Raw genomic sequence first — 24073 nt, forward strand, 5'->3', positions numbered from 1 at the left:
TAGCCTGATCATCATATTTCAATCAGTTTTGTTGACAGTGACATCAATGACATGGTCAGGTAGCCTTCGCAGATGTTGTAATGCAATGGGGGTCCTCAAATGTTGGGATGCAGTGATGTTTCCTGGCCAGGGGTGAAAGTAAGCAGGTCTGGTCCGGTATGGTGTACCGGCAAGAGCCAGTACGCCATGCCAGACAGGACCGGCTTCTGTGGCAGTGATTTAAAGCTGCTCTGGGGAGCCCCGGGCCCTTCAAAGCGCCGCTGGAGCTCCGGCAGCCGGGCTCGGGCGGGGATTTAAAGGGCCTGGAGCTCCGCAGCGGCATCTGCCGGGCCCTTTAATTCACCCCTGAGCCCCGGGGCTCCCAGCTGCTTCTGCAGCTGGAAGCTCCGGGGTGATTTAAAGGCCCTGGAGCTCCCAGCCACAGCCCACCCCCATCCTCTCCTCTTCCCCCCACTCATACAGTTCTGGAAGTGATCATAGCTTGCTAGTATGAGTTTTCCATCTTCTTGATCTATGCAGCTGGATCCACGTAGCTAATAAAAATGTGTCAGGCCGACCTTGCTGCTGAATGAATTGGCCTGTGGTAGGGTCAATAATATCCATAACTGCTGATTATTTTTTGGGGGGGAATTTAGTCCTTAGCTGGCAAGGGGTTAAGTTTCAGCACTTACATGCAGTAATTAAATTTGAAAGATTTAGCTTGGACTGTAGTAGATATCATGGTGTACTGCAGTCCTGTAAAGATGGAAAGTAGTAAAGTGGTCATAAAGGGATTAACTGGATTACTCAGATTATTATGGGTTGGAGCCATGCCCCACTCCTCCTTTACTTACTGTTTAGATAATGTCTGTTTTCACCCTCTCTGTTGCTATGTTGAATAAAGCAACAGATTCCTGGGCTGCCGTCCTCTGCCGAGTGTGTCATGCACTGAGCAGTCCCTTTACAAAAGAAAGATACTAGCATACCCTCAAAAATAACACAAAAGTATCTGTGGTTAAGCTAAGCCACGCTGGGGACGCATCACTTGGAAGTAACAAAGGAGGAGAAGGACCTTGGAGTATTGGTTGATCACAGGATGACTATGAGCTGCCAATATGATATGGCTGTGGAAAAAGCTAATGCGGTCTTGGGATGCATCAGGCAAGGTATTTCCAGTAGAGATAAGGAGGTGTTAGTACTGTTATACAAGGCACTGGTGAGACCTCATCTGGAATATTGTGTGCAGTTCTGGTCTCCCATGTTTAGGAAAGATGAATTCAAATTGGAACAGGTACAGAGAAGGGCTACTAGGATGATCCGAGGAATGAAAAACCTGTCTTATGAAAGGAGACTCAAAGAGCTCAGCTTGTTTAGCCTAACCAAAAGAAGGCTGAGGGGAGATACGATTGCTCTCTACAAATATATCAAAGGGATAAATACCAGGGAGGGAGAGGAATTATTTAAGCTCAGTACCAATGTGGACACAAGAACAAATGGATATAAACTGGCCATCAGGAAGTTTAGACTTGAAATTAGACGAAGGTTTCTAACCATCAGAGGAATGAAGTTCTGGAACAGCCTTCCAAGGGGAGCAGTGGAGGCAAAAGACTTATCTGGCTTCAAGACTAAACTTGATAAGTTTATGGAAGGGATGGTATGATGGGATAGCCTAATTCTGGCAATTAATTGATCTTTGACTATTAGCGGTAAATATGCCCAATGGCCTGTGATGGGACACTAGATAGGGTGGGATCTGAGTTACTACAGAGAATTCTTTCCTGGGTATCTGGCTGGTGAGTTTTGCCCACATGCTCAGGGTTTAACTGATTGCCATATTTAGGGTCGGGAAGGAATTTTCCTCCAGGGCAGATTGGCAGAGGCCCTGGGTTTTTTTTACCTTCCTCTGCGGCGTGGGGCATGGGTCACTTGCTGGAGGATTCTCTGCATCTTGAAGTCTTTAAACCACAAGTTGATGACTTCAATATCTCAGACATAGCTCAGGGGTTTGTTACAGGAATGGGTGGATGAGATTCTGTGGCCTGCGTTGTGCAGGAGGTCAGACTAGAAGATCATAATAGTGCCTTTTGACCTTGAAGTCTGTGAACAAAATATGGACACTATTCACAAATCAGGGTAAAGTTAGAGAGAGATTTAACCTCTAAGAAGCTCCCATACTCTTTACAGCACACTGTAAATTGCAGTTTTACCCATCACTTTTACTCTTTTATGTCTCCCCTTTTTGAGCCAATATTGTAAGATTTCTAGTATGGCACTAAATTTACACAAATGAGGTAAAAGCTGTTTTGTTGCTGTTTTGAACAATAAACATGTTAAATCTGAGGAGGTCAGCCAGAGGAAGTGGGGGATTTTCAAAATCACCATTGGGATTTGGATGCCCTTATCTCATTAAAATGATCGAGTATCTAAATCTCTTGGGTGGATCTGGAAAATTTCAGCCATATTATCCATATTCTATTCAGAACCCAGGCACTGGTGCAGGTCAGTAACTGACTGCACAGTATCCAAACTCCAGATAACCCAAGATTTAAAGTCAGAAGATAGAAAGTGAAGGGAGTGATGGAAGGCATCCAAATGAGTATGGTCACACCTCAGTTTAAATACACAGATCAATAGAGCTTGAGGCTGTGGTAGTAAGTGTCTAGTGGCTATCTTCACTTGAAAGTGACTGAAATAAAAACAGTCATGGATAATGCATAAAAAGTGCTCTTTTGTTAAATCAGTGAACATGTTGCATTCATTCTATCTATACGTTCATAGATAAGCCAGTTGTGGTTTATCTATGAATTGTATTCCCCATTCTGCAGCGCACTCTCACCACTTTTTTGGGCAGCTTGGCTTGTGTTCACACAATATACTGTTAAATCTTGTTCATTCTCTCGTTAACATAGGGTTACCATACGTCCTCTTTTTCCCGGACATGTCTGGCTTTTCGGCAGTCAAACCCCCGTCCGGGGGGAATTGCCAAAAAGCCGAACATGTCCGGGAAAATGGCGGCTCTGCTCCTCCCCGACTCTTCGGCTCTGTTTAAGAGCTGGGCTGCCCGAGCGCTACCGGCTTCGGGCAGCCCCCATGCCTCCAGACCCTGCACCCCCAGCTGGGCACTTCCCCTCCCGGGCTCCGGCGGCGCAGGGTCCGGAGGCACGGGGGCTGCCCGAAGCCGGTAGCGCTCGGGCAGCCCGGCTCTTAAACAGAGCCGAAGAGTCGGGGAGGAGCAGAACCGCTGCGGCTGGAGGTTCTGCTCCTCTTCGGCTCTATTTAAGAGCCGGGCTGCCCGAGCGCTACCGGCTTCGGGCAGCCCCCCGTGCCTCCGGACCTTGCGCCCCCGGCTGGGCGCTTCCCCTCCCGGGCTCCAGCTGCGCTGGGGAAGCGCCGGCCGGGGGCGCAGGGTCTGGGGGCTGCCCGGCAAACCCTGAAGCCGGTAGCGCTGGGGCAGCCCTTTCCCCATGGCTGGGAGTGGGAGGGAGGAGGGGGCAGAGTTAGGGCGGGGAAGGGGCGGAGTTGGGGCGGGGCTAGGGTGGGGAAATGGGCGGGGCCAGGGCCCGTGGAGGGTCCTCTTTTTTTATTTATTAGATATGGTAACCCTAGTTAACATTATACTTTTCTTTGTTATTCTCATAGATGTCTTTGTGTTTGCATTGATTAAAAAAAATTAAAATAGAGCAAAGTAGGCCTTTCCAAGGTTAGCCATGAACCTAGGACTCTCTTACACTGTAACCAATTGCAGTGAGACTAAGATATTCTCTGGCTCATGAAGCACTGAAAATATCATTGTAAAAGGAATGACAATGAGCTTCTCTGTTCAGAATACTGCCATCTTAATGTTTCACTTCTACTGTATGGGCTCCGTTTGGCTGAATTTATCTCACATTCAGAAAAAGAGATGGAAAATGAGAGCAGCATTAATTTGCACCCATTTTGGGGAAAATCCAGAGACTTGATTTGGTCTTATCCAATTAGATATTTTATATTTCTAGCATTAAAGAATCAGGAGTTCAGTATTTATACTTCTATAAAAGAGGAAAGGAAATGGAAACATTCTTCCCATACATGGAAGTAACAAGCACTATAGCAGGGAAATGTATACAGAGAAACAGAGCTTTCAAAAGATTTAAAACTCTTTTCTCACGTGCACTCTAATGGAAAATATGTGTAGATGTTCTGTAGCAGTTGCGTAGATATTATGAGCTACTTGTCAAAACAACTAGGAGACCTACATACCAGGGCATTTTCAAATTGCTTTGGCCCTTATTTAATTGACCATAATCTGCATTTTATAGGCAAGAGTGATCCAGAGCTATGGAAGAGAGAGATTAATAGATACTTTTCAATCCTATTAGTAGCTGTTTCTATACAGTACAGTAAATTGGCTGGCAGTGGCAAGGCAAAATGTGTGGTTGGGGTTGGGGAGCTGCAGTGTAATTCTTGCTGGACAGAGATATTTGGATTTGTCCCATAATCTGTACAAACAATAATCTCCCATCTGTTCTCCACACTAAAAAGCAAAATAAACCTTGCTCTTATGTTTTGTTGATGATAGAAAGAAACAATTTCTTTAGTGTTCATGCTGGCACCTTAACGGGCCCTACAAATCAAACTACAGTAATTATAGTTTGAATACTTTTTTCTACTGATTTCTGTCCCAAGTTTGTTCTGTTAATTATATAACCAGGTCTTGTTAATTAAAAACATAACCTTTGTGGATACTAACGGTGGGAAAAAGCTCATATAATTTTCCAAAGGCAGGATGTGTATGTGCCATCTTAACATTCTCTTGGACACATAGAAAGAGTTTCTGCTTTATTATTGCTCTTGGTATGTTCTCAGCCTACCTGCCTGATACCCGGATTCAATTCCACCATGGATTATTCTTCTCAGGACTCCAGTTCTTGGATAGCTGCCTTTGCAGCCTAATGAAAATAATGCCTTACTATATATTCTATTCAGTAACATTCTTTTTGTTAAAAACAACAAGGAGTCTGGTGCCACCTTGAAGACTAACACTTCTTGCATCTGAAGAAGTGAGGTTTTTACCCACGAAAGCTTATGCCCAAATAAATCTGTTAATCTTTAAGGTGTCACGAGACTCCTTGTTGTTTTTGTAGATACAGACTAACACGGCTACCCCTTGATACTTGATTCTTTTTGTTCACCATCTTCCCAGTGGCATTGTATTTCAGGCATTACATTAGCTATAATCAATCATAGTGCTTATGATTTAAAATCAGTTTAAAAGTGTCATTCATGAAAGTATACAAGAGTGGCAGAGTAATGCTGCTGACCCTCACTGAAACCCTTTTTGGCTATTCACTATAACAGCCTTAGACAGACAGGCAATAAGTTCCTTCCTTTCAAAATAGTGAAAATTGTCAGTAAATTCTCTTTCTTCAGCAGCATAAAAATTACCTTGAGTTTGTGAGCGTACCATTACATAACTGGATGAATTTTTCTATTCTCCACTAGCTCATATCCAATAGCAGCTTTTACATGAAATAATATATTCATAATAGCTTATTTAGTGTGGTTGAAATTGTCCCTTCGCATACATATTATAGAGAAAGTGGTCATCTTTCCATTGTTGAGGTGGAAGCAAGCTTCCCATTATAAGCCTGATCTTTTGTCTTCCTCCCTGACTTCACCAATATTAAACCAGTTCAAGTGGAGTACGTGGAATGACTATTTATGTTCTTTCAAACTTTAACTATTCTAGTTTGGGAATCTTGCTTCACTAACAAATGAAGCAGTGCTATTTAGGTCATTCCTACTGGTGTTAGCACCACAGTATAGATACTTCCTACATCGATGGAATGGGTTTCTCCATCCATGTAGATAATCTACCTTCCTGAGTGGCGGTAGGTAGGTCAAAGAATTCTTTCATCAACCTTGCTGTATCTACTTTGGGGGTTAGGTTGGTGCAACTACAGTGCACAGGGGTGTGATTTTTTCATACCCTTCAGCCATATAGCTAGGTCAATCTAAATTTTAAGCAAAGACCAAAGCCTTCATGTTTACACTGCATGGGTATATTCTATTCCAACTCTACTACTGACCTGCTGTGAAAGTTGCTTAACTTCTCTCTGCCTCATTTTCCCTTTTGGAAACTAGGGATAATAATATTTACCTATTCTTGTTAATATTTCAATGGGGGTAGAGAGATCTATGCAGGTATTTTATACCTCACACTTCTGTTGGAGGTGAAAAAGTGGGGAAAAGTTTCATGGGATGGAGGGAGGGCCATCACATTTTCCCAGTTCAAGCATTGACTTTTGTGTAAAGTATTTTGAGATCCTTGGACATAAATCATAGGTAAGTGTAAAGTAATAATAATAAAAATATATGTATGGCAGGAACTAGAATATAAGCAAATGTTTGATTTAAGCAGTTGCTTAATGGCTTGTCATTATTTATCTTCTCTGCAATGTCCTTGTAATCCAGCGTGGGTTGATTCGAATGATCCATAGAGTTTTCAAGTAATCGCTACGGCCAATAGAAATCTACATGCATGGTGTTTCTACAGAAATTGAGCACTCACAGTACACCTCTACCCCAATATAACGCGACCCGGGGGGGCGGGGCTGTGCACTCCAGCAGATCAAAGCAAATTCGATATAACGCAATTTCACCTATAACATGGTAAGATTTTTTGGCTCCCGAGGACAGCATTATATCAGGTTAGAGATGTAATTGCCGCAGAAATCAGTTTTCTCAGTGGATTGTAGGAAATGAAATTAATGGATGATTTCACTATTCTGTTGTTCTGGGAGCATATTTTTGGTGTTCCAGACTATTTGACAGACTCAGTTCTTTTTCCCCCCTCCTCTGTTCAGGTGCAACAAGCTTATCCTGCTACTTCAGATACACCTGAATCAGAAGCTTCATCATTTGTTGCAGGCACAGTCTCCCAGTATGCATGTCAAAGGAGGACCACTTTAAATAACTGCAACAAAAAGTTCACGGTAATAGATTTTCCATGAAACCTACAGCTGAGGAAAGTAAACTAAAATAGTTCTTGTGTCAATGTCATCCACATTACAGTTGGCAAATTCACAATGAATTGTGCACCATGAGGAGTGGAATTTATTAACCTGATGAATCTAAAGTTAAATTGATCTTAAGTGTAGGGCTGTCAAATGATTAAAAAAATTAATTGCATTTAAAAAAATTAATTGTGATTAATCGTGCTGTTAAACAAAAATAGAATACCATTTATATAAAGATTTGTGAAGTATCAGAGGGGTAGCCATGTTAGTCTGTATCCACAAAAACAACGAGGCATCTGGTGGCACCTTAAAGACTAACAGATTTATTTGGGCATAAGCTTTTGTGGGTAAAAAAACCCCACTGCATCTGAAGAAGTGGGTTTTTTTTACCCATGAAAGCTTATTATAAATATTTGTGGATGTTTTTCTACATTAAAATATATTGATTTCACTTACAACACAGAATCCAAAGTATACAGTGCTCACTTTATATTTATTTTTTATTATAAATATTTGCACTGTAAAAATAAAAGAAATAGTATTTTTCAATTCACTTAATACAAGTACTGTAGTGCAATCTCTCTATCATGAAAGTTGAACTTACAAATGTAGTTATGAACAAAAAATAACTGCATTCAAAAATAAAACTATGTAAAACTTTAGAGCCTAGAAGTCCACTCAGTCCTACCTCTTGTTCAGCCAGTCGCTCAGACAAACAAGTTTGTTTACGTTTGCAGCAGATAATGTTGCCTGCTTCTTGTTCACAATGTCACCTGAAAGTGAGAAAAGCTGTTTGCCTGGCACTGCTGTAGCCAGCGTAGCAAGATATTTACATGCCAGATACTCTAACGATTCATATGTCCCTTCATGAGTCAACCACCATTCCAGAGGACATGTGTCCATGCTGATGATGGGTTCTGCTCGATAATGATCCAAAGCAGTGCAAACCAACACCCATTCATTTTCATCATCTGAGTCAGATGCCACCAGCAGAAGGTTAATTTTTTTTTTTTTTGGTGGTTTGGGTTCCGTAGTTTCCACAGTGGAGTGTTGCTCATTTAAGACTTCTGAAAACATGCTCCACATCTCATCCCCATCTGATTTTGGAAGGCACTTCAGATTCTTAAATCTTGGGTCAAGTGCTGTAGCTATCTTTAAAAATCTCACATTGGTACCTTCTTTGTGTTTTGTCAAATCTGCAGTGAAAGTGTTCTTAAACTGAACAACATGCTGGGTCATCATCTGAGATTGCTATAAAATGAAAGATATAGCAGAATGTGGGTAAAACACAGAGCAGGAGACATACAATTCTCCCCCAAGGAGTTCAGTCACAAATTTTATTAACGTATTATTTTTTTTAACAAGGGTCATTAGCAGGAAGCATGTGCTCTGGAATGGTGGCCAGAGCATGAAGGGGCATACGAATGTTTAGCATATCTGGCACATAAATACCTTGCAACGTCAGCTACAAAAGTGCCATGCGAATGCCTGTTTTCACTTTCAGGTGACATTGTAAACAAGAAGTGGGCAGCATTATCTCCCGTAAATGTAAACAAACTTGTTTCTCTTAGTGATTGGCTGCACAAGAAGTAGGACTGAGTGGAGTTGTAGGCTCTAAAGTTTTACATTGTTTTGGTTTTGAGTGCAGTTATGTAACAAAAAAAATCTACATTTGTAAATTCAAATTTCATGATAAAGAGATTGCACTATGGAACTTGTACGAGGTGAATTGAAAAATACTATTTCTTTTGTTTATCATTTTTACATTGCAAATATTTGTAATAAAAATAATATAAAGTGAGCACTGTACACTTTGTATTCTGTGTTGTAACTGAAATCACTATATTTGAAAATGTAGAAAAGCATCCAAAAAATTTATTAAATTTCAATTAGTATTCTATTGTTTAACAGTGTGATTAAAACTGTGATTAATCGTGATTAATTTTTGTTAATCACAATTAATTTTTTTGAGTTAATCGCATGAGTTAACTGATTAATCAACAGCCCTACTTAAGTGTAATTATGTCTTTTAAGTGTTGCTATTGAGAAGTTAGCTTGGTGGATATTTAAATGCTGTATTAATAGCTTGCAATTGCTAATTTTAAATATATTACTATTACTTTCAATATACTGTTCTTATAATATGTTTAAAAATATCTTTTGACCTTTCATTACAATATCACATGATAGCATGAGGGCCCAGCTATACGATGAGTTGTTAGAACATTTTATCTAAAATGGATTGATCTTGGCCAATCAGAATGCAAAGATACAGTACAAGTTTGAATTTTTTCCATTATGCAATTCCATACACTCTGGTTGTAAAGCTCTTATTTTAATAATAATTTTAGATATGAATAATCATTCAAACACATCTTAATTTATTTAAGCATTTTAGGATAAAAAGAAAATTTTAATTACTTTCTAGTTAAATAGGCATCTCAAAAACTGTCATATGCTGTACTTACCTTCTTAATATTATAGATCTGTACACCCTTCCTGTGTACTTTATGTATTTACATATGTGTAACTATAAAACACATCTCTAACTACAGTTCTGTTTATTAATAGTAATACTTGACACGTACATTCTGTGTGTGTGTGTGTGTGTGTGTGTATATATATATATATAATTTTATTGATAAATTCCAGATTAAGAAAAATGTTAAAATGGAGAATATATATTCATAATTTAAGAGTAAAAACACTATAGCGATGTTGTACTTAATCCAAAACCAAGTATTACAAACCCTGGAAAGTCGGAGTGGGATATGGTGTGAGTCTTGGCTTTGCATACATGAGCCTGGTGATGAGTATTGTTTTTTGCTGTTGGCTTATGCTAGCAGCACACTACTACTTCCTCAGGAGCCGGGTGCGAGCAGGGAAGGAGTTGTGACTCCGAGCGGCATGTGAGGCAAAATGCCTTGTAGGACTACCCCTGGGCAGTTTAATTACCATCTGTTGTTGAAATCTGTGCCTAAACACACAAAGTATCCCATAGTATGTAGCAGATAGAATACATGAAAGTTTCTTAATTTGCAGAAAACAGGGAAGAAAAAGAAGGGGGAATGTACTTTAAAAACCTATGACTGTTGAATCCATGAAATGAAGTGATTAACACAGACAATCGTGAGAGCTGAGATGGAGTTATAAAAGCTGTATATATACCATAGATTAGTAGAGAGCACCATGATTTCCTTTACTTATTCAAACAACTAAAGGCCTGATCCTGTAACCCTGACTCCATCAGCAGTCCTGTTGTCTAATTGTGTGAATATGGATAATTCAGACAAGCAAGGTTGCAGGATCACAAGATGATATGTTTGACCAGAGGCTGTTGTTTAATACATTTTCTTTGCTTCTGTCTTAAACATTAATATTATGACAGAATATAATAGCAAAGTAGTGTTCTAAAATTAATGTATGAATAGCGAGTTACCTTTCTCTCCCCTCAAAAAGTGCACATGGGAAGCTGCATCTTGTTTTTATGTGGTAAAATAAATACTGTCATTCGGCTTTGCCTAAGAGGGAGAGTTGATTTGAATATTAATACTGGGCTGCAATAAAACTCAAGACATTTTTCTTAGAGAATAATACAATTTAATTCTTACAGAAGAAGCTAATTAAGTCAGAGGCAAATAGTTCTGTGCTTCTGAGGCTTATTACCAATGTTATTGAATGTTACTCAGCTCTGGCTGTTACTCATGGTAATAAAAATGTGAATGTGTATGGATAAGCCTCAGACTTTAAGGCCAGAAGGGATCATCTAGTCTGACCTCCTGCACATTGCATGCCACAGAACCTCACCCATCCAATGACACCTTGTTGTCTGTCTTTCCATTTTGTTAGTGGAAAAAACAATGGTTGTTTAACTTTCTTTTCTGTTCCTTTTGCATGTGATTATTGAACCTAAAGGAATATGTTACAAAAGTTAGCTGTCTCAGTGACTCTAGTAACTTAATAAATTTATTTTTATTATATTTTAAATCAGACTAACCAGGCCCTAGCTTTAATTTTACAATCAACTTCGGGTTCTTGTAGGTGGAAATACATTAAACTAGACATATGCCCCAGAACATCCTCTGGCTCCTCAAGACATAACATTTTTAGAAGAAAATCTCCAGATGATGTGTCAAAATAGCAACATAAATTATGCTCTATGTGTACTTAACCAAAAGGAGTAGGTGGCTTGCTCAGAAGAGGAAATATCTCCTGTTCATTTTTGAAAATAATTTGGGGGAGAATCCTATCTAGAACACAGCTAGGATATAAAATACCTTTAGACCCTGCAGCAATCACAATTCACACCCTATTTCTGAAATTGTGCTACTTCCTCTGGCAATATACTTAGTACATGTGATTTCCTTAGTGTAAGTGATTTCCTTTTAGCATTTTGTGTTTTAACATTATACTAAATGCTTTCAGCTGCACAGTCAGTAACCAGAATCAATACAACAGTGCTGATGCTCTTACTGCATTGTCATTCTCTGTCAGCGGTGCCAACCTTGAGTGCCTGTTTGTCCTCTTCTTCCACAACTGCCCTCACACGTTCTTCCATACTATAATGGAACACTGTTGTTATGTCCTTCAAATTTTCCTCAAGATCCACTTCTACTGTTATATCTACAGGAAACCAAGCATCTACTTTTGACTTCTTTGAGAGCAGTTGGTGTTAGGTGATATTTACATTTTTTATTATACATAAATGATTCAGATCCATCTGGTTGAGATCAGAATCTTATTACTGCTACCCTCATCATCTTCCCCTGCCCCCTTCACTTTTTGTCTTAAAATTAGGTTGTAAGGTCTTTGGAGGTCTTCCTAGTGTTTGTACAAGGCCTGGTACAATGGGGCCCTGCTCATGGCTGAGGCTTTTGAGTACTATCATGATACAAATAAACAAAATAACAATAATAATCCTGGTTTGTTTACTGTGAATATCAATGAATTATTCTTGGCCAGTCAGAATTATGGGGCCTGATAAAATATGACTATTTAGTAAATTCAAAATTACTTGTTAGGATTTATATATAATATATATTTTGCCTGAGTCTCCTAATTGACTCATGATATACGATTTACATTGGTGACTGTGAGAAGAGAATCAGGCCCATAAGAACGGCTATACTGGGTCAGACCAAAGGTCCATCAAGCCCAGTATCCTGTCCTCTGACAGTGGCCAATGGCAGGTGCCACAAAGGGAATGAACAGACAGGTTATCATCAAGTGATTAATGCCCTGTCACCCAATCCCAGCTTCTGGCAAACAGAGGCTAGGGACACCATCCCTGCCCACCTTGGCTAATAACCATTGATGGATCTATCTTCCATGAATCTATCTAGCTCCCTTTTGAACCCCATTATAGTATTGGCCTTTACAGCACCCTCTGGCAAGGAGTTCCAGAGGTTGACAGTGGGTTGTGTGAAAAAATACTTTCTTGTGTTTGTTTAAAACCTGCTACCTATTAATTAAATTTGGTGGCTCCTTGTTCTTGTATTATGAAAAGGAGTAAATAACACTTCCTTATTTACTTTCTCTATACCACTCATGATTTTATAGACCTCTACCATATCCCCACTTAGTTGCCTCTTTTCCAAGCTGAAAAGTCCCAGTCTTATTAATCTCTCCTCATACGGAAGCCGTTCTATACCCCTAATTTTTGTTGCCCTTTTCTGAACCTTTTCCAATTCCAATATGCCCACTGTACTTAAGTTGATTATTCATTATGAATCCTATTTAAATTAACTTGTGTCTATTTTGAATGGAAAAAAAAACACCAGAGTGGTCATACTGGATCAGACCAATGGTCCATTTAGCTTGGATGGTCCATCTTGCTCAATATCCTGTCCTCAGAGAGTGTCTGGGGCCAGATGCTTCAGAGGGAATGAACAGAACAGGGCAATTTATCAAATGATCCATCCTCTGCTGTCTAGTCCCAGCTTCTGGCAGCTGAAGGTTTAGGGACACCGGGAGCATGGGGATACTTAATAGATCCATCTTCGCCCCAAGCTATCAAGTCATAGGAGTTGTGGCTAAAGTGATATTTATTTATTGTCCTTAAATGATAATGACTCTTCATAATAGTTGACTCATAAGAATAGTCAAATGATTGTCCTGCTGCCATTTAGTGCAATCTTTCAAAAGATGTTGGTCATTCAACTGAGGTAATGACTTCTTAATCATACACCATACATCTGACTTGAAGGTCCATATCTTTTCAGTGCCCATATCAGGAGTTCTATGCATCAAGCTCATTAAGATGATCTATTACTGTGGTTCATGAGAAACAAAGTTTCCTTTGATGTAAGACCATGTATGTATACTAATAGCATCACTGTAGATGGTGTTGTGAATTTCTGTTCTGTTTAGTTCCTGAACCTTGGTTTTATTTTAATCTAGTCTAGTGGACTGAGAGGAAGAGAGAGGTGAGGGCTATTGTGGAGATTTTACACAGCACCTGTTCATCTAGGAAGAGGAAAGTAGAAGACCCTGTGCCTTCTCATGGGATTTCAATTTTTTTGGTTTTGACTGAAGGATGGATTGTGATTAAAAACAGCACACTTTAAGAGAAACTATTATTGTGTATTGCTAAAAGAAGAAGGGACTGCTGGGGAACTGCCCTTGAATAAAAGTGAGTCTCTGATTTTAGGCCAGCATAAAGAGCCTATGATAGAAGCAAATAGATAAACTCTAATGACTGATGATTGCCAAGAGAACTAGGAGGTGGGTAGGCCATTCTAATACACTGGTTGTAATCCAAAGACTGAAAATTCAGGCAGCAAATAATGCTAGAATTCAGAAATCTAGAGCAAAGTGATATTTAAAACCCAAGAAAGCTGACAGAAGGAGCTGTTTCTAAAAGACTTGAGAAAATATTTAATGGAATTACAGAGCTATTAAGTGGCTACAAATTCTATTCAGTTGTGCTTGTGGGTAACAGTCAGTCTGACTATTTGGAGTGGTAGCTACACAGCTGGGGATTTAAAAACTGAATACTGTAGGACAGGAGATAAAAATGAATGTAATGTTTGGCCCAATGAAGTGAGCTCCATCCTGACTGCTAAGTCTCTTCTTCAGGTGGAAAAGCCACCAAGAGTGACACAGTGGTCTCAGGCCAGTCTGTGTCCTGACACAGTGAAATAGGTGATATGTCATTTCTACATTAGAATTTTGAGAAGAATCCAGTTCCATCCTGGCAAAGGTTCATAGACCATACAGATTCAAAATGGTCTAAACACCAATGTAACTAAACTACTTTGTCGCTTACAGAGAGGTCATGCACGAGCTTCACACATATTTTACATATAATGCAAAAGAGGACCAACTTGTATTTTTATTAGTTTAAACTAAACTTCAAAGCTTCTCCCCAATAGACCCCCTCCCATACCTTTTCACTTAGCACAGTGAAATTTGTGTGCTTTTGTGTCAGAGCAGAGTTGGTCCTGAAAGCCAAAAGGTGAAATCCACTTGGAGCAACATTCTTTCAGCATCTGAATTTTAGCTATGTCACCAGCATGTGCTAGATAGAGGACTGGGCAAGGAAAGGAAATTTTGCAATGAAAGCATTTCAGAAAGTGAAGAGCTGAAATTTTGCCCAGCTTTCTTTCACATTTAATTAAAGCCTCATCCTCTGGAGAATACCCTGGAGATGATGAAACTCTTAAATCTGTTAGAGATCTCTAGAAATTTGGTTTTCCACTAAACTATTTTTATTTAAACAATTAAGCTGTATTGTTTTTCATCAATAAGCAGGATAGGATACATCAGCCTTTTAAGTTAAGAAGCCCTGAAGAGTTAGAATTGGTCAGTGGCCAGTAACATTTTCCTCATTATATCACTGCACACAGATTTCATCAGTGATGTCCTACTAGGCTGCAAGCTTCTTTTTATTCAATTTAAGAAAATTTAAATCTGTTAATTCAGAACTGTTTCATGTTCCCTCCCGCCACCCCACCTCTGCAGAATATTATCCAATGCACTCTTATGGCATTGAACAGGTAGCTACTATTCTTGGAAATAAGTTGCTTATTTAAAAAGTAGAACAATTTTATAAAAAAAAGTCAAAACTAGTTTAATGTAAAAAGACAGATCTATAATTAATTGCAGTATTTGCAGGCAATATTTTGTACAGATAATAATGCATATTCAACACTAGTTTAATTGTTTATTAAAAAGGGCTTAATGAGCTCTGCAAAGGCAGGAAAACACTGAATAATGCAAACTAGATTGAAAGAAAGTGCTTTGATAATCTTTTCTCCTTGACTGTCAACAACCCCTAACTAAAATGCTACATCTGATTGTCTTCTTAAATAAAGGTAGTGAAACAGCTTTTCCAAGATCTGTCTACCCCAAGCAGTAACTACCTACTTAAAATAGCAGTGCTATTGTATTATATATAGCTACATTTATCATGATAGCTAATGCCAGCTCAACTTGAACTTCTGTGGAAAATGCATCTATTTAAGTGTTCAGGTGAGAGCTTGCTATTTGGATTGAAAAGAAATATCCTTAGCTTGTAAGTCAAATGAGGAAGAAGACTCTTTTAGTCATTGCAATGTGGGCACTCACCTCTAAGTGCCTTTTAGTGGCTAGGTGTGGTATTGCAGTTTTTTTTTCATACTCCTGGTGTGCCCTGCAGGCTGCCAGCTGACATTGGTAGGTCTTTAGTGGCTTGGCCCTCCAGCCAAGTCACAAAGTCCAAATGAATCCATTCCAGGGTAATAGAGTTCAATAAATGAACAGTTCTCTTGCCCTCACTAGGGTCTTCAGCCCCAGCTCTAGGCCCTTTAAATTCAGTCCTTTGTTTGGACTCTCAAATAAGCACTGTCCCCCCTCACTCTTGAGGTTTATGCCACTATGACTAGTAGGGGAACCCAGGCCAACCCACTATGCTTGGTTCCAACCCAGGGACCCTATAAATAGTAACTACACACTGCTTGATTTCAGTTCATTGTTGCTTCCTCCTGGGCCACTTCCTACTTGGCCCCTTTTTGCTTCACCCTTTACTTTAAGGTTAGATTTCTTAGGTCCTCTCTCTGCCTGCAAACCCAGCTTAAGCAAATGCAGCCAGAACCAAACTCGGGTTATCCCTTAAGCTCCTTTGGCCAGAGAGGAGCACCCTTCCCTGCCCCTCCAGTCCCAACCAGGAACTGATCTCTCAGGCCCTGCAGCTCCTTTTTTCTGACCCTGCTGGGTACTGATTGGCTGCTTGAACTGCTGTGAGGACTCTTTAGCCACGCCTTCATTGCTCCTTTCCTGTCACTTTGCTGCTTCATGGGGCAGGTTGTAGTTGGACCATGGGGCCTCCTGTAGGGAGTTGCAAAGGCCAGGTACACCCCGTCACAATCGTGTATCATTATTACATACTGTATAGCAATTATGCAGGCTGTCCCGCCACAACAAGGCACGGACACCAGAGGACAGTTTTATCTTGCTGTTGAGTTCTTCAGTCTTCATGCCAGTGGCTTCCTTTCAGCTTTCATCATTGGCAGTCATATGGGTCATTGACTCCTGAAGGCCATCACAAACAGCAATGGTTGATTTCTCCGTCGCTGTTTCCATAACATACTTTGTTTTTTACAGGATGGGGTTGTTAACCCTGTGCCTAACCCCCAACCTGGAGGACGAGGGTGTCTGTTTTGTCTGGCCCCACCCCACAGACCAATCTGGCATGGTTGAACCTACCAGGAGCAAAAAGCCCCCATCGACACAGACTCTGGGGATCATTAGAGCACGCAAGATGCAAACTCAAGATTTATCAGAGCTGCATATTTTCAACACTACTTTATAGTGCAGAATGCTGGGGAATGAGAAAGAATGACATGTCCAAACTGACTTCATTCCATACAAACTGCCTCAGAAAAATCTTCTGTATCTTTTGGCCCAGAACAATCTCAAACCAAGATCTATTGATACAGTGCAACCAAGAGGATCTGAGCACCATCACTGCCAGGAGGCATTGGAGATGGATTGGCCATGTGCTTCGGATGGAAACTGATTCCATCACCAGAGTAGCAATAAGATGAACACCTTAAATCAAGAGAAAACGAGGCCACCCGAAAATAGGGTGACCACATGGGATGAAGAAAATATCGGGACACATGGGGGGGGAGAGGGGGTCCCGCTGGCAGAGCAAGGGGAAAAAAAAAAAAAAAAGCAGAGTCCCGGAGTACCACCAGCAGAGGAAAAAAAAAAAAAGCGGAGTCCCGCCGGCGGAACAAAACAAAACAAAAATAGGAGTGCGAAATATCAGGACAAATTGCGTCCTGACCAAACATCGGTCGGGACGTGGGACAAATGCCTAAAAATTGGGACAGTCCTGATTTTATCAGGACTTCTGGTCACCCTACCCGAAAACAAGATGGCGAAGAGCTGTGGAAGCCAAGCTGAAAAACCTGGGGCACAGCTGGGGAACCATTGAAAGACTTACCAGAAACGGACAGGAGTGGAGGAGCTTCGTCACTGCCCTAAACGCCAGAGGCGTAATAGGATTGTGATGATGATAGCAATTACCTGCTGAAATTGTTTTCTACATATATCTCTGTCTGTCTAGTTTACCTTCACAAGCAGGCAGGAAGCCAGACCTTTAGGTTCTGTTCTCTGTGTAAACCTGCTGGGGCCAACCATCCACAAAAGAAAAGTCTCTCGCCAGCTGAGGCTTTCTGTAAACTTTATTCTGGAGTGTTAAAGTGCACAGGCTGAGAGTAACAAAGTGTGGATGGGGGAGAGGCCTGATAATGTCATCATAATCTGGACCATAATCTCTTTCTCCCAAACTGCCCTTGCTGGAGTGGTGGCTGTCATTCTGGTAAAGAACTGGAGAAAGAATCCCTTTCTTTTAACACCGAACAAGCAATTTTACTAGAACAAGGAAACCTGTTTTGTCCCCAAAGATACTCTGCCTCTTTCTGTATCACTGCAGACTTTTCTCTGGTCCTTTTTCCTTTGCTTTTTGTTAGTTTTGTTGTTGTTGTTGTTTTGTTTGTTTGTTTTTTTACTATTTATATGTTTCCAAATACTGCACATTTCACAGGCTGTCCAGTAGAATTATGGAATTATGCAATTTTTATACCTTGTCAAAGCTGCAAGACCAGGCAATACAAACCCAGACAATACTATATAGACATAATATATGAGGGTTTGGGTAAAAATAACAAAATAGAAGACATACATGAATAAGGAGAGGAGAAAAGGAGAGGATTGTGGAGGGGAAGGGAAGGGGTTAGGTGGAATGGAGCTTTGGCATTCTTTGAGCCATCTCAACATCTTTATCCAAATATATCTAGAAATGGGATCCCAATTTCTTCAAATTCATATAATTGCTATCTACAGTGATAAGATATTATTTCCTTGATGGCTAATTCAGACAGATCTGAATTCATTGCCCTATTCTGAGCATAACCCTACTCTTCCATTTTTATAAGATCACTTGTTTGGTGATCATTGCAGCTTTTGAGAACGAACATCTTTATGGGGGAGTTAAACCCATCTTAACAGGTAAATAATTTCCTAGCATATTATTTTTGGCTCCGGATCGGCTGCTGAAGCTGAGCGCTATTTTAACTTTTGTGTCTGCATCTTTCCACAGTTGCCTGACTGTTGGACAGTCCCATTTGGACAGCACTTCAGGGATTAATCTGGAAGCAGTGCTATCTACATCACTGCTGGGTTACCTGTAATAAAACACTGAAATCCCACTTGCCTCTGTGTTTTCCTTGCCCCTGCCTGATTCCCAACATGACAATTCCAGTGTTGCCAATTCTTGTGATTTTATTGTGAGTTTCATGACACTTGTTGTTTTTCTTAAAGCCCTGGTCCTTCAGTGAAGTGATTACATGATACTCTCAGCTTTCATTAAAAAGAAAATAGTAGGATTTTAGTAGAGCTGGCTGTAGGATAGGTTATTTTATTAATGGAAATTTTTGACTTTTTGTCAAAACAAGAAAACACTCTCCACAAAAATTTTCATTTAGTCAAAAACTCAATTTTCTTCTGAAAAACTGTTTTGATAGAATTTTTTCTACTAGCTCTAGTTCTTAGCTCTCATGGGTGAGGAAAAAGACTGAAAATGTGAAATGAGCGTATCCTAAAGAGGGCAAATGAAAAAAAAAAAGAAGCACAAATGTATTTTTTTAATCTAATGATTTTTAAGCCAAATTCATAATTTTCTGGGGCCCGAGGCATGAGTTTTGAATGGTTGGGGGTGGCAATACTGTAATATCCTGCCTGACAGTGGCTAGTTTCCCAACCAGTGCAACCCTCAGATTTAAGTTCCATTCTTGGCCAGCTGCTGTGTTTGTGGGGAAAAGGGTAAGATTCTGCCCTAGGTGACAGACAGAGAGACTGTCTTAAATCTAAGTTACTTTACCGAACCCCTTCCACTTTCTGCCCCAAAAGGTGATAATTCCACTATTGTTTAGTGTGTTAATTCTGAATTTAATGTTGATTTTTGTGTGTGCTTAGTTTACCACTTTGTTTTGTAGTTTAAACCAAGTAAGAAAAAGTATTGGCAGAAACTCTTTTGACCTCATTCATAACATGGTCCCAGCTATAGAAACTCCACCCAGAGAGAGGTTGCAATGGCGTAATACCCCTGTTTCATGTCCTTCTTCCACGCAAGGACTTGCAGGCAGCTAGCAAAACTGTAAAATGGTTATGGTTGGCTGGCAAGAGGTTTGGCTAAGGATGCACTGATTCAGTGGCCTGCCACAAAGCTCCCAGAAGAGGTTAAAACTCTTTTCTCTTGGTGCGAAACTAGAAACTAGTGGTGGAAACTAGAGCTGGTTGGGAACTTTTAACAAAACTATTTTGTTGAGAACTGTTGATTCATTGAAACCACTTTTAACTGAAATGTATTGGTTAAGAGAAGTTTTGTTGGGAAGGTTTCTCAGGTCCGAGATGCACTTCCTGATAAGAGGGACTTAACCAAGAATAGCCAATAGCCTAAAAATTAGGGCACTCATATAGGAGACCTGGGTTCAAGTCCCTCCTCTGCCTGATTTTTAACAGTGATTTGCACTGGAATCTGTTACATCCAGGTCAATATCCTAATCACTGGGCTATTCTAAGGTGAGGCTCTCTCTGGTTTTGATGAGAAATTCCCTCCTGGACCTTGGAAAACTTCCCAATGAAAATTTTGTCAACACTGATAGAAGGGTTTTATGTGGGATGCTCTGCTTGATTTGGTCAAGGACCTGAACTGGATTTACCACATCCCACATTGCTGTAATCACGAAGGTATTAGCTAATTCTCTCTCCCTCTCATCTCAAAACCTCAACATTTTTCATGAAAAAGAATTCTTGTTTTCCAGCCAGTCTAATGAAAACACCTCCTGGCCACCTCACCCCAATTTGGGATGAATCTCCCTTCAACTGCCATACTGCACTGGTGTGTGAAGGTGCTATATATGCCTTTCCTCCCCAATAACTGGGTGAATCTCTGTGGAGTGTGACCTCCCATCCTTTGGTGTGCAGAAATGGGATGTGTCCCCTTTTCTAAGTTAGTTTTCTGTTGCTGTCTATAGCTTCTTTTAAAAATCATGTATATAATTTTCACACACACACCCTTGTTAAAAATGTATATAAAGAAATGAATAAATTAAGAAATTGAATATTTTAAAAAATGAGGCGAATGAATGAAAGTGTAATGAATGAATCTATTTCTATAATTAGAAATTAGCTTCACAGCTTTAGAGAAGACTAATGAGAACCTACAATTTTGTGGATTGCTTTAGTAGACAGTCTTCTCTCAGAAAAAAATCTTCTCCCCTCCCTATGAATTTTTATACCCAAGGGTTAACTGAGTATAAATAGCTACAGAGGCTACCAAATCAAACATCTTCCTAAACAGCTCCCTATCTCAAGAGGTCTTACATGAGAGGTTCTGAAAACAGAAGAGTGCAACACTTATTAGTCTGGTAGCAGGAGCTGGTAAATAAATATATAGCTAGAAATAGGATTCCTCTAGTGAGATGGATTAAAGGTGACTAAGCTTTGGGGAGAGCAAGGAATAAGGTTACCCTGCCGAAAAGATATATAGCAAACAAAATTCTTTGTAACAAGATGATGCCCTGATGAGTTTGTGTTATAAGAAGCTTGTGCTTGAAAACAATAGAGGAAACCATGAGAGATTCAAGAGCAAATTGGTTCTGGACCTATTGTGTGAGAATGCTATTAGCTATATAAAGAAGACTGCAGGAAAGCAGGCAGAATGTTAACATTCAATTCAGCACATAAGACACACAAAAAGGCTACAATGAGCTTCATATAGTTTTGCTTAGTGGTAGAATCAGTGACATGTATCTATAATAAGGTTAAACATTGTCTACTGATGGAACAAAAGGTGTGGGTCCTGATCTTGCATACAGGTCATGCCCATGCAGAATGCAGAACCCCGTTGACTTCCCCAGAATATGTATGAGCATGTAGGTCCAATCATAGACGACTGAATGCATGATTGGAGCCTTGGAAGGTAAATCAATTTGGTTAGGATCCTCTTGAGTCTAGAGAAGGAAAAGAAGGTAGAACAGTTCCAAGTGGTCCTCTCCTGAATTATATCATTTCATTTATTGCAGTGGAGGAGGCTGGACACTACACAAAACCACTTATGGCTTGAACATGGTGACTATTTCAATGAAGTCCTGTATTATACAGGAGGTCAGACAAGATGATCAGTATGGTCCCTTCTGGCCTTATTATCTATGAATCCCTGACTGGGTCTAACTGGAGTGAAACCAATTCCTGATTAAATGAAAGGATAGAAAAAACTAGAGATAGTAAAGCAAATATTCCTAAATTAGAATGCATCCCCTAGCAAAACATCTGCCACAATAGTCTCTGAGTTAGAAAAGGTGAACAGGTGTTCAATGAACAGAGAGGAATAGAGCACTTCAGGATGAGAATGTAGAAAAAGCGAGGCAAAAGAAAAAAAGCTTTTACTCAATAAAAGGTACCTCTTTTAACATTTACATTTTGTTGAAAATGATGTTTCACAAATTCTAAATCAATAGAAATATTTCCATACCTTTTAAAAAAGATTTCAGTGAAAACAGTTATTTTCTTTCACGTTAAACACAACCCTGCATTGTTTACAACCCTAACACCATGGCATTCTAACTGGCCTATTTTCATTGTCCAAGCTGACTGAAATGTGAATTGTAATCAATATTCATTGCAAAAATTAAATTAATTTTAAAAAATTCTTTCAGTTTTAATAAACTAAATGATTAGAACCCAGCTAAGGACATTTAAAAAAAAAAACCTTCCAGACATACAGTTCCCTTTCAATATACTGGGCCAAATTCTGTTTTCCCTTACACTGGTGTAAATTAAGATTAACTCTACAGGATCTATTGTGATGTAAATCAGTGGGGTTGGGACCAGGCGCAGTATGTCTGGAAATATTAAACAGGTAGAATTTAAGATATATGAGTTATTATGCTTTAACTTGATTTTTGTCTCTAATATATTTTGAGGAACAACATCATCTAAAATTAAAACTCAAAGCAACATCTAAATCTTTAAGACCTAATGAATAATACATAAATTAATTACATTAATTAAAAATAAATTTAAATCTAACCCTGAAACATACATAACAAGCCCTCAAATATTAAAGGAGAAGAGAGAGACACTGCTCAGTCAGAGCTGGGTAGTCTTGCTGTCTTTCCTCTAGGTAACATCAACTGCTGTATCTGCTCTGGTGTTTGGCTCACTCTGCCTGTATTACACTTGCTCTGTTCTCACCATACCTATACACTAACAAAGGTCCAGACTGACCCTTTATGACCAGCCCTGTGTAAAGAGTGGCGAGGCACTCTCAGGGAAGTCCTGACTCAGAATTCCTTTCCTGCTTCCCATCTGCCCCCCACATCTCCTTGGTCCCAGGGAAAGTAACTTATTTCAGCCCTCACTGTGTGTTTACTTTCTTTTTAACTCTAGTTTAATCCTATTGGCCGCCAGGCTGTGGAGGCTGGGGTCCAGGCTTCATCCACTCCCTGTTTCTCTCCAACCCCTTCCTGTCCATATACTCAGCAGGGTAGGTAGTACTGGGCATCATAGACATGCATTAATATGCAGTGGATGGGAGAAAGTCTTACTCTTCCTTATTCCCAAGTGCTTCCTGCCCTCTGAAGACCCTTTGGATTAGAGAAGAGTGGGGTTTAATTGGCAGCCCCCTGAACCTGGATGATGTCAGCCACCCCTTCATTGTTGTCTGAAGAACTTAGTGCCTCATGGATTAAAGGAGGGAGCAGAAGGGAAGGAGTTACGTTACTGCTACATGAAGACAAGAAACATAAGCAATGAGGGTTTCTGACAGTTGAGGGATTATGGGTTGTTCAATTAGCATTAACACAAAGTATCCAAATTCTTCCTCATCACACTAGATCTCCCCAAACACCCTGCTTTGCGGCATATTCTCTTCAAACATTTTGCACAGGTCTGTTCAAGTACACGAAATCTCACAAAAACCCAGCTGGTTTTGTAGACATGGGAAGTTCTGTGATTTTGTGTAGGGTCTCAATAAGCACTCACGTTTTTGCCTGCTAATCTGCACCAAGTCTTCAGAAGTTTATACGGTCACTAATTTTAAGGTTGTTTGACTTCAGATACTATTACACAGCTTGTTTTCCTCTGAAATGTAGAAGTGCTACATTAGAAAAGGTGACAAATGCCTTCTGAACCATCCTGGGATCTGGTCCTTGCATTTCATTTTTCAAAGAATTTTGCTATTTTTAAAGAATTAAAGATGTTATTTGTTGTTTTTTCAAAGCTCTGCACATGACATGTGGATAGTAAATACTACTGCTCTGTCAAGCAGCTTGTGAGTGCAGGAGCTTCAATAAACCAAGCCAAGGATAAGTGAAGAGTCATCAAACATTTTTCCCCTTTGTATAGGCTGAAAAGTTGAGGGGAGGGGCAAGTGCTGTTCCTTGAGCTTGCTGACTAGAAACATGGCTGCAAGTTGAAAGAAGAGAACAAACTCTTGGGGCTGCTGGGCCTGCCACATACTTTTCTTTGATTGTATTTGAGAAACAAAGATGTCATGTAGTGACATGCTGAATAAAGTACATTTGGGCAGATTTTGAAAACTTGCA

The 24073-nt window shown here is 39.9% G+C and overlaps 1 protein-coding gene across 1 annotated transcript in view; it reads left to right on the forward strand.

The window, feature by feature from the left end:
- The window catches only part of DNTT (DNA nucleotidylexotransferase), a 155343-nt gene that overhangs the window by 28711 nt on the left and 102559 nt on the right, over positions 1-24073 (forward strand). Inside the window, exon 3 of the mRNA XM_065552112.1 lies at positions 6825-6953. Coding sequence (XP_065408184.1) covers positions 6825-6953 — 129 coding nt within the window. The remainder of the gene's footprint in view (positions 1-6824; positions 6954-24073) is intronic.

The sequence above is a fragment of the Chrysemys picta genome, chromosome 7 (genome assembly GCF_011386835.1).
Source record: "Chrysemys picta bellii isolate R12L10 chromosome 7, ASM1138683v2, whole genome shotgun sequence".
Taxonomy (NCBI): Eukaryota; Metazoa; Chordata; order Testudines; family Emydidae; genus Chrysemys; species Chrysemys picta.